We start from the raw sequence: 15,482 nt of genomic DNA, 5'->3' as shown, positions 1-15,482 counted from the left end.
TTCTCCAGGGTCTATTTTGAATCCGATTTAACATCTTAGTTAATCACCTTGGCACAAAAATAAATGCATGCTAATAAAATCTGTAGATATCACAAAGCTGGAAAACAGCAGGGGAGACTGCGACATCAGACATCCAGAAATGGCTATTCTGAAGACTATATTAACAGAAATCAGATTAAATTTGACAGTGTAAAATGTAAATACCTGCCTATTGATAGTAACAGCAGAAACATCACCTATACACTAAGCCATTATTCTCTGTAAATGACAGAGAAGGAAAAGGTACACCAGGTAATTATACCATACCTCTACCCTTTCAATCACGTCTCTTGCTTTCACTGGGAGAAATATGTTAGCAGAGGGAGAAAAATACTGCAGCTAGAACACAATTTCTTTCTAAAATGTAATCCGGAATATTATTTACAATCCTTCTTATTAAACTTTCAGAAAGTTGAAAGGTGTCTGACAACTTCAAGAGCAAGCAACGACTTTAGGAATGACCATACTCAAAATTGGCATGAAACACCACTTCAAAAATTGTGTCTTGTAAAGGAAATCCCTAATATTTTAATTTAACACACAAGAACCTTCAATCAAACTGCCAACTGTTGCTCCAATAGTATGAAACAGATCAAAATGAAGCAGTCATTGCAATACAGAAATTTAGCTCTTTTTCATCACTACTAAACTCTTTAGAGTTAGATCCACATTTAAATAAGGAAACATTAAATTTTCTAAGCCTTCTTTCTATTTTGCAACACTTTCCCATGATCAAAACCAGTCTTTGAAATACAGCACATGCAGATTTCTTATCTTGCCCTATTTATTGCAGTCCCAAAAGCTCCTAGCCTTTTTGGAAGTATCCATAATCTAAATGTTCTGCCTGTGGCTTGGCTGTTTTTACATCTACACAGTGAGAAATAAAATTAACCTGGATTGTAGCTCTATTGCTCTGCTATAAAAAAGAAAATATGTCCATCATATAAAATTACACACCGTGTTTATTTTTCAATACACCTGTACTCCACTTTCCTCATATATTACATCACGATATGATTAGTTATCTTCATATTCCCAGACAGAGCATGTAAAACTCCCATACACCTCAATGGGATGCCATCTGACTCCCAGTTGATTTTATTCACCACTTAACTGTCAAGAATAATTTTTAGACAATTTCAAGCTCTTGCTCTTGTAATAACAGGCATAAGACACTAATAGTTTGATATATGTTTTTTTGCTTTCATTGTTATTAGAAAACAAAACATATTGACAAGAATAATCCAGATATAGTAAACACTGTAACATCTGCCTCAACTCTCGACAGCAACAGATCAAGGAAGGAACTGTAGCCAGAGGCTATAAAGGAAGAAATACATTTGGTCTAATTATCTCCAGTACCTGCATTGGCTTGGCAGAAAAACATGTCAGACCTTTAAAAATAATAAGAAAAATAAAAAGTGCACTGTTAGCTCAAACACACTAAAATTACACTTATTAACAATAAAGGACAGTTTTACTGAAAAAGTCTTTGTATTTAATTTGTGTATGTAGTAGACTTTTTTTAATATAAAGTATAAGACAGAATGCTTGCCTAAAAATAAAACATATTAATATTTTTTTAATATCTCAGATAGGAACTTTAGGTCTGAATTTTCAGCCCTTAAACTTATGCAGAACCCTAAAAAAGCTGTACATGTGTAAAAATAAATTCCTTTCTGCGCTAAAAGTTTAATTTCGTATATGAGGAGGGCACAACTTTGCTATCAGTATAACAGAGATTTCAGACCGCCATACCTTTTTTTTTTTCTTCTCTTCAAGCCCATTTTTTCTCTTTTGTACCTTTTTAATGCCCTTTTCCTCGATTTTACACGCTATATCTGATTAAAAATTACTGAGTTAGAGTGGCAGTAATATCACTGCTTCCTCCTGCACAAGGAAATGCTAAAGGCTGCCCCTCAATAGCTAATAAAGAAAAACTGAACAGCATAAACATCACAGCACCTGAGTCAATAAAGATTTTAATACAACTTTTCAGATAAAGCTTCACAAGGTCTTGCTTCCCTGACCCCAACCACAAAGCCTTCCACAACTGAACCAAGCATGACCTTACACAAGCATCTGCTTTGTAAGCAGTATTCTAATTTGCAGGATGTTAAATGGCCTATTTCTTTTCTCATGTAAGAAATTAAAATCTAGTAATATTTTTGCTGTTATTAAACAGGAACATGGGGTATGTTCTTCTAACAATACAACAACTCTTCTGGAAATGCAACAAGGAAACGTTACTGTAGAAGAGCTTCAACGCAGACAAGGTTATCTGGACTGATGCTTCCTTAACTGCCCTTTCAGGAATCAGATTCTTGCACTGCTATCCTATTAAAATTAAGATATCATGCAAGGATATCTTAATTTACTTTGAAGAAATGCAAGTATTACATTTAGTGTTTGGAGCAACAGCAATTTAATTCAGAAATTTAGCCCCCAATTTCTACTTGTCAGATCTGGCAGTTCAGGTAGTAAAAACATTCTTGCCCCAAAACCATCAAATAGTCACTGTGGAGAATGCTCTAGCAAGAAACCAGGTAAAAGACAATGGTTTAAACCACTTATTTTAAGATGTTTAAGAATCTCAGTGTTACAGTTTTATACTGACACTGCAGGAATATCAAACAGTAAAGCCAAGCTATTGTTGCTTATTTATGCAATGACGAATCTACATGAACCTTAAATTCAGAAGATGATAATGAATTTGTCCTGTGCTATTTCAAATCTGATCCAATCTAACCTAACAACACAAACCCAATTGTATTTAGAACAAAAAGAAAGAAGCAAAGATCTCATAATTGTGAATAAAATAAAGGTACTCTAAGGAGGAACTTGAGGAGCACATAGTGTATTAATAACTGAAAATTTGAGACACTATGAAAGAAGGGAGTTATGAAATAAATACTGTGTTCACAAAAAGAGATAATGAAATGGTAAGTCCCTTGGAGACAAAACATGAGGATGTTAAGTCTCCTCCTAATACAACCAAAAGCTTAAGAATAATGATGACTACCATCACACAACTGCCATCCTCATTTCTGCCACCTCGTTCTGAGCTTTATATACAAGAACAAAATCACCAAAAGCATTAATTACCAACTCTGTCCTCAGCCACCAAGCAATGAGCTAATTATTATACATCCTCAGAACCATGGTCACTAGCACCAAAAATTCAGAAATAAGGAACATGTTTTTGTCCTACTTTCCTGCTGTTGATTTTGGATATCAAAGAAAGTAGCAGGAGAAAATATTTCCAGGTCTAAAATAATCAGAAAAGAATGAGTGTAAAATTATACCTTAACTCACATAAAAACAGCTTTTGTCTTCAAAAGAAGTAATGAAATTTTGAAAACATTTCCAGCTTCATAAGACACTGAAACCGATCTCATATCAGAGCTACAACAGTTCTTTTCTACAAACACCACAGAAGTGAAATGAATCTCTATGCTAGAGGCAGCAAGAATCTCCTGGAAAGTTCCATCACATTTAGCATCCACTGAGCCTTGCTATAAACATTATTACTTGGAAGGCAAGACCAGCGTTTTACTTTTTTATATGAGACTTTTGGCATTAAGAATTTTCCCATTAAGGTTAAAAAGGATCTTTTTCCAGTGAAACTTTATTTCTTGCTTGACTCTCTCATTTTCACCTCTAGGAGGTTTTACATACTTCTGTCTTACGACAACCACATCCACTTCCTACCTAAGCAGGATTATATACCATCTGACAGAGTGTCCACACCTATCTGCCTTTCAAGGAACCGCACCAAGAAGATATAACGATCTACATAAAAACGAAAAAAAAAAACTTCATCTATACATTCCTCCTATGAGTCTTCTATGCGTCTCCTCCTATGAGACTCCTATGAGTCTTCTTTCTAATAAAGGTATAATTGTTTAGCTACAGGACTGGTGGGGACTCACCAGAAACGAGGGAGGGGTGTGCTCCTTGTCTTGGTGACCTTCCCCAACTGACAATAATCAAGAATTTCCTTCCTTAGGAGGTAGGTCTTGGAAATGAAAGGGGAAGGGTTTATTTCTGAGGGGTTTATGGCTAACTACATTTAAGACACCCCAGCTCCAACAGCTTCTTGAGTCCCTTTTTCTTTAAAATCACAGAGTTAAATAAATACCTCAAGTAACACTCAGTGGATGTTGGGACAATGTAATGAACATAGATTTTCTCGGAAAGACAAACTTAAAAGTTATTTCTTTCTATTCTCCTTCATCATTAGATTGGAGAACTGACACACGCTAGTCAAAATGTAAAGTTCCTTCTAACCTGGACTGGTGTCCTCTTTCAGTTCAGTGCACAGCCCCACAAACCTTTGTTTCAGCAGAGCTGTAGGGATGTTCAGAGCTCAGGTCTTGGGGAGAAAGGAACAATGGAAGTAAGAAAGCCAAAGGATACATTTGTAAAAGCACCTCTGCTGAAAGGACCACTCAAGGCTACTATGGCTTAAGGCACTGGAGTCCGGGTTTCTAAATTCCTTCTGCTAGAATAACACCGAATATTCTATGCTAGCTCAGGCACCCATTACACAGCTTTCACTTAAATGAACACTCCCACTAGACACAATAACATAAGAAACCATTTGTCTTCTACATGATAGCACAGCCAGTCTGATCCACTAGCTCTTGGCACTGCAAGCATATAAGGGTCTTTTATTTCAAAATACTTCCAGCTCATCACAGGCTCCTTGAGAAATCCTACCAACAAATTCTAGTCAAGTAGCGTTAACCTCCTACAGTCCTCACTGCAAATCAAATGCCACCCTCAGGGGGAACTATGGCAGCAGCTGCCAGCATCTATAGCATATAAGGTCACAGAGCAAAATGAAAGCCCAGAGTCTGTAAAGATGACCTTTGTCTCCAGCCCTTCCTCAGTGGAAAAAGGGAGAGGAAACACAGAGCCCAGACTCAGGGAGCTCTCCCACCCCTGTAAAGGAATACCTCCTAAGGAAGCGCTACGTTTTCAAATACTCACTAAAATAACTTTCTGTCCTGCAGTTTTCCATGTAAAACTAAACCAAGCAACATTTCAAAGCAATACATTTTCAGTAGACTATCAAAATAATCTTATGTTATTTTTTCCTTATTTTTCTAGCCCTGTTTCCTTCACTCTCAGCACTTTGTGAGGACATCTTCATGTGCATGTTCGACATTATGTCTGTTGCAAAGTTCAGTAAACACTTAAAATATGTTGTTGCTTTCTTTCAAACCCACAATTACAGTTCACTTTACCAAAGGCCAGAGCACTTGGCTCATCCTTGTGCCAGCTCAACTCAGACACACCGCACAATGCAGCTGACTCCCTAGGATGTGCCTTCCACCCCCAAATTTTCCACTTAAGCAAATTAATGATCAGGAAAGATGGGATCCACCCAGAAGACAGAAAACCACTTATTCAGCAAGTCAAAAATGGATATGCTGGCACTGAAACTTATAGTTGAAAGTGAAATGCACCCTACAAAGAATCCCAGATTCCAGCCGCCTGCTAACTAAATATTTCAGGGATGTCCCTAAGATGATTTTTACATAGAACAAATAGTACCTTCTTGTTAAAAGTAAAGATGATGCTGGCTTGATAGGGACTAGACAGTTCTTTTATCCCTCTAACGCATGTATTCCCTTACGTTCAATATTTCTCAGAAAGGATGTCACTTCCACAGAGAATTCTGCTGCTCTACATTTTAAGAACTCAAGTGTTCCAGTGAAGCCCAACTTAAATTTCAGAAGTTGATAAAGAAAATGGAAAGAGAAGAAAAAAAATGCACCTGCTGGTTTAGAATGCTAAAACCCTTCAGACTAAAACACAGTGGTAACTAGAAATCCAGAAACACATTGATCAAAGTAACTGTAACCTCACATACCTTATGGAAGTAGCTGTGTTTATGCTTTGCATGCCTATATATGCAAAAAATGACATCCAAATGTATGTAACTGGAGAGCTTGCTCTGTAGTCTTAACTGTCCCTCCCATAAACTTAACCAACAAAAATAATAATTAACATAGGTGTTTCATAATCCTTTCAAAATATTTGCTTAGTAAGAAGGTGAGGATTGTTTTACCATTAAATAGAAAAAGAAGACTGTTTAATGTGGGTGTGTGCCAATATACGAAAACTGTTTTAAATGAATATTTTTGCTGTGGTCTGGAGGATCATGAGCCGAACACTCCCCAGCTGCAAATCTGCTCTGCACTGAACCACTGTGCAACCCTGCACAGAACAAATAGATGGAGGAAAGAATGCCAAATGAAAATGACTTCAGCACATTATCACCTATAATGCTGTACTATTCAAGAAGCTGGAATGTCCCCAATGAAATTTAGGACAGCGACAGACTCAGATGCACCCTTACAAAAGAAAGGGCTATCTCAGAAGACACAAAAGGCAGCAGCACAGACCTGCTGAAGGGGCACGCAAAGCAACCGTGGCACAGTCCTGTGCCTGGGACTACATGCCCAGAGGGGCTCTTCTGCTGCCTTCAGGGAAAATTTCCTCCAGCAGCACCCAGACCTTCTGATTTTTTATTTATTGATTTTAAACTTTAAAGGATTTAGACAAAGCCAAGTGTTCTATACCTCAATTTGCACCCGACATAAAATGGAGAGAAAACCTGTCTCACTAATAAAGTAATTGAGAAGTTGAAGTCTCAGTTGTAGGGAAAATAAATTTTACATGTTTGAGGTAACACGACGTGCATAAATGAAGTGTAGATGCCTAACTTAAGATGGTAAGGGTTTTTACTCCAGCCCACACCTAGACTTTTGATAATGCAAATATAAGCTTTTAACACAGGCCATCAGGAAATAAATAACAACACAACCTTGAAACTGAAATTCATATTAATGCATGTAGAGGCTCTTTCTAGGGAAGAAAAATAAAAAAAAAGGTGCTACAAATCTGCAAAATACAAATTGATGTTTATTCCTAATGAATGTAAAATCTTATGCAGTATGATACTACAGTTTGCAGAAAACTGGCACAAGACATTATTTAACCTTGGCCTACAAGCAAGCATTACTTCATTAGTGCACATTAGTAATTTAAGGTATCAGGGGTAGGTATAAGCTTTACACAAACTCCCAAGGAAGTTGTGCATTTGTAAGAGATATACATACTTTCTTCCTTATTGCGGACACCTGCAAATACTTAACTTAGATGAAGTTTTCTTTCTAAAGCCAGTCTTGGAGCTGTCAATGCTATTTGGTAATGATAGTGCTGGTTCATTTGTAACAATAACAAAAGCTAAGATACAGAGTAAAGAAAAGGCCATTTTATTAACATTCTGAGCCATCAGGTCAAACACCACACTATTTGTTCACAGAAATTAATTGATCAGAAATGAAAACCTCAAACTTTTATGTTCTGATTGATGTTATCTCGAAAACTTTCTATCCCATGTTCATTTAAACCTAAAAGCAGACAAAAGCGGAAAAAAAAATACCCTAAAAACAGTAGTACTGCTGTTATTTTCAGCTAGCAACTCTTCTCATTCTTCAATTCAGTAGCTATCAGGAGACAGCACTGAAAACATAATGCAATTTCTCTGCACAATTCTACTAATACCTAGACTTTCATCTCGTTCCCACTGTAAACTGATCCCATGGTCCCACAGTGCTAGTGCAGAAATGGCATTCAAGTTTGGAACTCCAAATCATGAAATACAGTCAGAGAAATTTCATTTAAGTAACGCTGAGGTTGCTTGTATATGATGTTTGAGAACTTTGGCCAAGGTACTTTAGGAAAGAAAAGGGACTTGCAGGTGGCACTGGAGTGGTCTGCACACCAGCCACCACCGCGCTCAGTATCACTCCCAAACACAAATAACTGACAACAGCAAAGTGATTAATGACAGAAAAGAGCAAAGGAGCGTCACACTGAGAATAAAAACTGAAAGACAACTTTTAAAAGGCACAAAAACGTTGAGAGGAAAAGAAAATTATCATCAAGTACAAGACTATATGGTTGATATGAAAATCAATCCTGAAAGAACTAGGGCACTAAAAGGAAACAAACCAAAATGATCTGTTACCTCATTGTATGAAAAAAAGCTTGAATGAGACATGCCTGAAGCACGATTTCTAGTTCACTAGCTACAACTCCGATCAAATCCTGATTCATATTAGCTATTCATCTGAAAGATCACCACTACAGCTGTTACATTATTCATCCTTTAGTAGGATGTGTCCTTCTCCTGTGTCCTTCCCCAAAAAGGATGTGGCCACCACACTTTCAGGAAAAGAGCATGAGTGGCATTAAGATTATGTGTTTTCTTTTCCTTTACTAGTTGCAAACATCCTAACAAAACTAACAGTGGAATGGGTGTCATTTCAAAGGCTTATAATTTAACATACACTAAATTGCTCTTTACATTTTTAATCTTCAAAAACCATCCCCTTATAAACAGGCATTGTATTACAGCAGTATTAATGATAAAATGCCAGAGTGGCATTTAGAAATTCATAAACATGGGAACCTCACTGACAAGGCCGCAAATCAAACAATAAAGGCCTAAGAACGCATAAGGGCTTTTTTTTTTTGTTTTGCTAAACATTTGTAGTAATAAATACGCAAGCATAATAATCAGTATGTTGGTTTGAACTGCAATAGTACTGAATTTTCTATCAAAATTTTACATCAATACCTATTTCATCTTGGGGACACTATCTGAGGACAGAAACATCACATCTGCTGCATATTACATACTAATAGTGCTGAATTACAGTGGTTTTGATCTGTTTGGAGGAAAAGGTGGAGATGGTGGGCATCTCCTCTTCTGGGAAGAGTTACTACCACATACGCAGAAGTACTGGGTAAAACACAGCAGTTTACATAGTACGTGAAGTACCCTCCACCTGGTAACGGGAGACAGCATATCTCAACAGTTTACCCAAAAACACATTTCAAAAGTTAGATCCATGTTACACTGAATACAAAAACCTTTTACAGAAGGTCCTAAGTGATCAAACAGTATCTCAGAAACAGCACAGTTGAAATCTTCAAAGTCAAGAAAACCGCTTAAGGAAAAGACTATGCTCGGATTTTTCCACAAAGCACTATCACAAAGAGCTCTTCTAAGCAGGTAGACACAGTTATTCAACAAAAGTAGAAGACTTCAAAATATTCCAAATATTTTCAAATATTTTCAAAATATTAGCCCCTCTCCACCCTAAAGTGCTCCGAGCTACAGCTCTTTCATGAAAAGCCACAATCTCAAGGGAAACAAAACACAACACAGCAACAAACCAAAACCAACCACAATACACCTTTTGGGAAAAAGAAGCAAACAATCAACAACCACCACACTTTTTTGGAGCAAAGCGGCCAAGTGGGAACAGTAAAAGAAAGAATGGCTGGTATTGATTCTGATAAAGGGTGATAGATGGACGTATCAAACGAGCTCATTCTGCCAAGTGAATGATTCAGCTCCATCAATAGGGAGTGATCTATTGAGTGCATTTGAAAATTCTGCCTCTTATATAACGTAATCTTTTGCTCTGTATACAAGAACTACAATGGAATTCAGTGGACAATGATACATTAAAGAAAAGATGATGCTAGTTTTGTGGGGAAAAAAAAACAAAAAACAAAAAACAAAAAACAAAAACAATCATGGCCTCCAAAAAGGCTACACACAAACAAATTAATATTTTCCTTTGAATAAATAATTTTTTATATACCAAGGTAAAGCCAAGTGCCACAATTTAAGTACTTCCACTTATTTAGCAAAATACTCTCACTTTATTTTAAAGATAATTTCATTAAGTCCAAAAGAAAATAGTGAAAAAAAAATCCAAAGCAGGCCATACGATGGTGTGTTTTAGACTTCCACATAGACTGAACAAAATAAGAAACAGAATCTGATCCTTCCATAAGCCTGTTCAAAGTTGATAATATTTCACAAACAGGTTTTGTTGTTATAAATTATGGGTCATTAACTTTGAAACATGCCAGCGTGCAAGATTCACCACATGCATTCAGATATTCACTCACGTCTCTGACCACGTGGTACAAGTTCAGCAACAGTTCTCAATAACCACAAGATGCAGGCAGCTCAATTCTATCGCACTTACTATTACAGCAAATACTTGTTACCAGCTTGAACTCTTTAACAGGAATTATTTTCACTCCATTAAGTAAGTCCACGTAACTTCAACAGGAATTTGGAGCTCAAATTACTTACCTGTGAACATAATGCAACTGATGAACGGAATCAATAGCTATCACCATTTCAGCCAAATAAAAACGAGCCATATCTTCAGGCAGTCTGTCCTCAAACTTGCTGAGCAATGTAAGCAGGTCTCCTCCAACATAGTAATCCATAACCAGGTACTAAGGAGTGGGAATGACAAGTAAAGACGGGGAGGGGGAGAAAATAATTTATTGAGAGAATCAGAGACTAAAAACTAATTCAAACACAAAAATTAATTTATTGCAAAAGTTATTATAGGCATTAAAAAAGCAGACCAAGATGCTTAAATGTTCTGAAAAAAGTAGCTGGTTCAGCCTCATTTTAATATTTAACCTACTTGAATGTTTCATATTTATACTTCACGACAAAACAGTATCAGCTTCATCCACTGTCCCATCACCAAACATAAAATATTTAGATACTCTGGATTCCCTTATAAAAACAATACCTTCCGATAGAATACAAAAGTAAAGGATTAAAGCACAGACCTATTAAAACAAAACCATTTGTGTTAACTTGCGATCTGATTTAAGGGCTCCAATTTCCCAGGCTTCCCTTCCTGTTTTTTCCTACCATCTTCTTCTCCAATTAAACAAACAATATTGGAGATAAAGTTTTCAGACTACTCAGATTATGGTAAAGATTAAGAGACTTCCAGTGGCTCATGGTACAATTCCAGATATTGTTGACATTGTGCACAACACAGGACCTGCCAACATACAGTGGAAGGTGTCACCTTCTCTAACTGAACTGATAGGGAAAAATACACTTGATTTCTGATTTATTAATGAAACATAAAACCTGCTTGCTATTGAATCAGATGCCAAGACTTTGAAGAGATCAGAACCTTTCTCCATTTTACCATGACAGAACAAAATGCCACTTCCTTTAGAGACATGATCAAAATGAATGGACAAAGTAAACCTAAAAGGGAAATTCATGATTAATGTATTTTTATCTTAGTTTAGTTTGTTTTAATTGTGGAACAGCAACTGCAAGGGCAAATGGGGAAAAGAAAAATAAAAAAAAAAAAATCAAACTAATATCTAACAAACTAATTATAAGCAACCTAATTTAACACCCCTTGCTATGATGTTACTTTCAAACTTCATTGTGGACAGACTAATTGGAATAGTTTCCCACTACAGTATGTAGTGTCTGAGAGATTTTGCCTAGAGTTCCAACCTCTGCTTCCAGGAAGGCAGAACACATCCACATTTGAAGCAGAGATTTTTAACAATAGTGTATAATGAATCCCAAGTAATAAAAAATATTAAAGATGCAGTAATCTATATCACAATTTGATTCTTTAAAATTTTGGTAAAGCAACTTAAAGAGACTTTTTCTAATTAGTTCTCCTCGTTCAAGTGTTTCCCACCTTCAGAAAGAAATTAAATTGTGTGTAAAGAATTCTGCAAAATTATACCAGCTATAAGGAAGATGTGAAGCACATAGAAATCCTACATGCCATTTTCTTTCCCTCATACTTTCCATAACAATAAAGGTGATGAACAAAGATTTTAACAATTTGATACAGAATAGCCTGGGCATCCTCAATGATTCCAAGCATGCGAAGAAAGTATCAAATGCATTTCTGCTAAATTCTAAATGTGCTGACATTCAAAATTTCATCTGTTGCTTTGTGACATGAATAGTAAACTTCTTAAATTATGCTCACAAGCCTTACACAAGATAAATATCTTCAGTGGCACTCCTATGCTCCCTCTGAAACAAGATCTACAGTATTAGCTTCTCATGTTTTGTAGTTTTAGAAAATACATTAAGCCTTTGGAACTTAACATAATTTTCATTAACTGATACACTATACAGTGAGGTCTGCAAGAGCTTAACTTATTGCTTTGAAAGTACATTGAAAAAAAACCCTCTTAAGATACTCATAACTGATGTGGGATCTCTGCACTCATTCTTCAGCATTTTTAAAAGCAGTACAACCCAGTAACTGGATATACCAAAATAAAGGAATTTTGGCTTTTACAACACAGAAGTCTCCTGCACGTCCCATTTTACAAGAGCAACACACTAGCCTAATCACAAAGAAACCCTCAACTCCTCAAATATGCCAACATTTAAACTGTAACTCACAGTATTAAGTCATGCACTTGAAGTTAAACACATGCATCAGAATCAAAGCTAAGTTTAACAACTAAATGTTTAATAAAACACTCCAGTCAATGCAGAGCATCCCTTCCAATGTCAAACAAAATCTCAAAAACAATTTAAAAAAATAATAATATTTTAAAATATTTTCTGTATGCACACCATTATCCAGATCTATTCAAGTCTCAAATACTTCTCAAAACACGACTGTACAACAGCACCATCCTTTCAAGAGAAGGAAAAAGCACAGATTTAAGGATAGTAAATTCTAATAACTAATGGAAGTTTAACATTGGCATTTAATCCTAAATCACAGAATCATTTACATTGGAAGAGATCCCTTGAAATCATCTACTCCAATCTCATCTGCTCAAGCAATGTCAGCTAGCGCAGGATGACAAGTGCTGTGTCCAGTTGTGTTTTGAGTAACTCTCAGGATGGAGACTCCACCACCACTCCAGGCAACTTGTTCCAGCATTTGACCACCCTCACAGGAAAAAAAAAATCTTCTCGTGTTCAGACAAAATTTGATTTGTTTCATTTTGTGTCCCAGCTCTCTCAGCCTCTTCTTTTATGAAAGATGCTCCAGTACCTTTATTATCTTTCGAACCTTCCACTGCACTTGCTCCAGTAGCTCCACCTCTCCTTTGCACTGGGGAGGCCAGAACTGGACACATTATTTCAGATGCAGCTGTACCAGGGCTGAGCAGAGCAGAAGGGCCTGCACTTTCCTGCTGACAATGCTTTTCCTAATGCGGCCCAGGATACTCTTGGCCTTTTTTGCTGCGACGGTGCATTGCTGGCTTATGGTCAGCTTGTTACCTTCCAGGACCTCAAGCCTGCAGCACCCAGCATGTACTGGTGCCTGGAGTTACACACAGAACTACAGAATCATTTTGGTTGGAAGAGACCCTCAAGTTCATTGACTCCACTAAACCACATCCCTAATAACCTTGCCTACATGTCTTTTAAACACCTCCGGGGATGGTGACTCCACCAGTTCCCTGAGCAGTCTGTTCCAACATCTGATAACCCTTTCCAGGAAGAAATTTTTTCTAATATCCAATCTAAACCTCCCTGGCACAACCTGAGGCCATTTCCTCTTGTCCTGTCGCTTGTTACTTGGGAGAAAAGACCAACACCCTCCGTGCTACAACCTCCTTTCAGGTAGTTGTTGAGAGCAAGAAGGTCTCCCCTCAGCCCCCTTTTCTCCAGGTTATTCCTCCTCAGATGCAGGACACTGCATTTCCCTTTGTTTGTCTTCATGAGACCTCCCTCTGCACAGTTCTCCAGCACATCGAGGTCTATCTGAATGACAGCATAGCCAACTGGCATCTCAGCCACTTCTCCCAGCTTTTTATCACCAGCAAACGTGCCAAGGCTGCATTCCATTCCATTGTCCAGGTCATTAATGAAGATTTCAGCCCCAGTATTGAGCCCTGGGTTACACCATCACTGACAGGCCTCCAGCTGGACTTCATGTAACTGACCATGATAACCTGGGCACAGCAGTTCAGCCAATTTTCAACCCACCTCACTGTTGTTCATTTAACGCATGCTTTGTCAGCCTATGATGTTGTTATGGCAGACAGTGTCAAAAGCATTACTAAAGTCAAGGTAAACAACACCCACTGCTCAACGACATCTACTGCTCAGTCTACACAGATGTTTTTTAAAGGCCACTTTTTTAATATTTTACTTCAATAAAAAGCACATAGAAACTAGCGATACATTCACACTAAAATGATGAAAAACAGTATTACTGGTATTTTCCCCAGTAGGCTGCAGAACCAGCTCTTGTTTAGTAGACTATCAAAGGTAAAGAACAGAGGCTGCTCTGTGCTTGGTGAAAATAAGGAAACTGGCAATATTGTGCAAGAATTCCACGTATAGCGCTTCTTTTATTGGACACATTGGGCAAAAAAAGATTATGTCTGCATATTAGATTTTTAAGAAAACATTAGAACTTACTGATGATATAGAATCAAAATCAGAGGGCAATAAAACCCAAATAAACAAAATCTATTAATGTGTAGTAGTTGTCTTCAGGCATAAATATTACCGAAACTGTACCATGATCAAAACGTATTTTAAGTGGGAAAGATTTCATAGAAAATTGGCACTTTTTCCTCACATTAACTTCTTCTTGCAAGTCTTTCAAAATACTGGAAAACTAAGTCATATTAAATGTTAAAGAGACTTTAATCTACAGTTACAGCTTCCAACTCTTATTTATGAACATTCAGTGGCATTCTTCCATGCTGCAAGAACATGTTATTATTTTATGACATTTAGTGGGTTTAAGTTCTCTAAAAAGCAAAGGCCAATCAGAATGGAGCTACTCCCTATTTCTAACTGTACAACAGTAATCAGCAATATTAATCACAAAAAATAACGTCAAACAGAACATTTATGTTAGTAAGTGCATTTTTATGGATCCAATTTAAGTGGAGTAACAAATTATAAGAAAGAAGATGCAGACAGACCAAGATTCATCAACAAATGTGAGTGGTTTAGAAAACAAAGCTGCATTTCTAAGATATTTCTAGCAAAACTTTAAGTTTCTGACCACTCTGCATCCTTCAGAATCTTATGCACAAAATCACAGATCCTCACATAGTCTGTACGGTCCAGAACACTAAATCAACAAATAAAAGAAGTATTTTTCTGTCTCAAACCACAACCAAGAATCTGCATTTCCATCCATATAAATATAAAAGCAACACTCACTAAATAGTTTTCATCCTGGAATGCATAATGTAATGTTGTGATCCACTGGTTATCTCCATTCACTAACACATCTCTCTCTTCTCGAAAACAGGCTGTCTGAAGGGGAGAAAAATAACAAGGCTTTAAGTAAAATACATGAAGAAACACATTTTGCAAGTTGACTCTGTTTTCTAACACTTTATTTTGGGGAAAAATATTTAAAATTGCCTCTCAGTTGACATGTCATTTGCTACACCCTCCAAACATGCCAAAATCTATGAAAAATTAAGTATCAGAAAAGACTACCTTCTTCAAATTTAAACAGTTGTACACCTCTATATTGTTAAGTAATGCAGAGAGAGAAATAAGGTGCTGCTTCCCATTGTCAAAAAATCTTAACTTTTCTGTA

At 36.9% G+C, this 15,482-nt stretch overlaps 1 protein-coding gene across 9 annotated transcripts in view; it reads right to left on the bottom strand.

Moving 5' to 3' along the window:
- The window catches only part of CDC42BPA (CDC42 binding protein kinase alpha), a 198,037-nt gene that overhangs the window by 112,011 nt on the left and 70,544 nt on the right, over nucleotides 1-15,482 (bottom strand). For all 9 annotated transcript variants that reach the window (XM_082049753.1, XM_082049755.1, XM_082049754.1 and 6 more), the window contains exons 5-6: nucleotides 15,095-15,190; nucleotides 10,238-10,386 (exon numbers count right to left, since the gene is read on the bottom strand). In XM_082049753.1, coding sequence (XP_081905879.1) covers nucleotides 10,238-10,386; nucleotides 15,095-15,190 — 245 coding nt within the window. The remainder of the gene's footprint in view (nucleotides 1-10,237; nucleotides 10,387-15,094; nucleotides 15,191-15,482) is intronic.

Source organism: Streptopelia decaocto (genome assembly GCF_964273445.1).
Source record: "Streptopelia decaocto genome assembly, chromosome: 3".
NCBI lineage: Eukaryota > Metazoa > Chordata > Aves > Columbiformes > Columbidae > Streptopelia > Streptopelia decaocto.
This window is presented reverse-complemented; position numbering and strand designations above follow the sequence as displayed.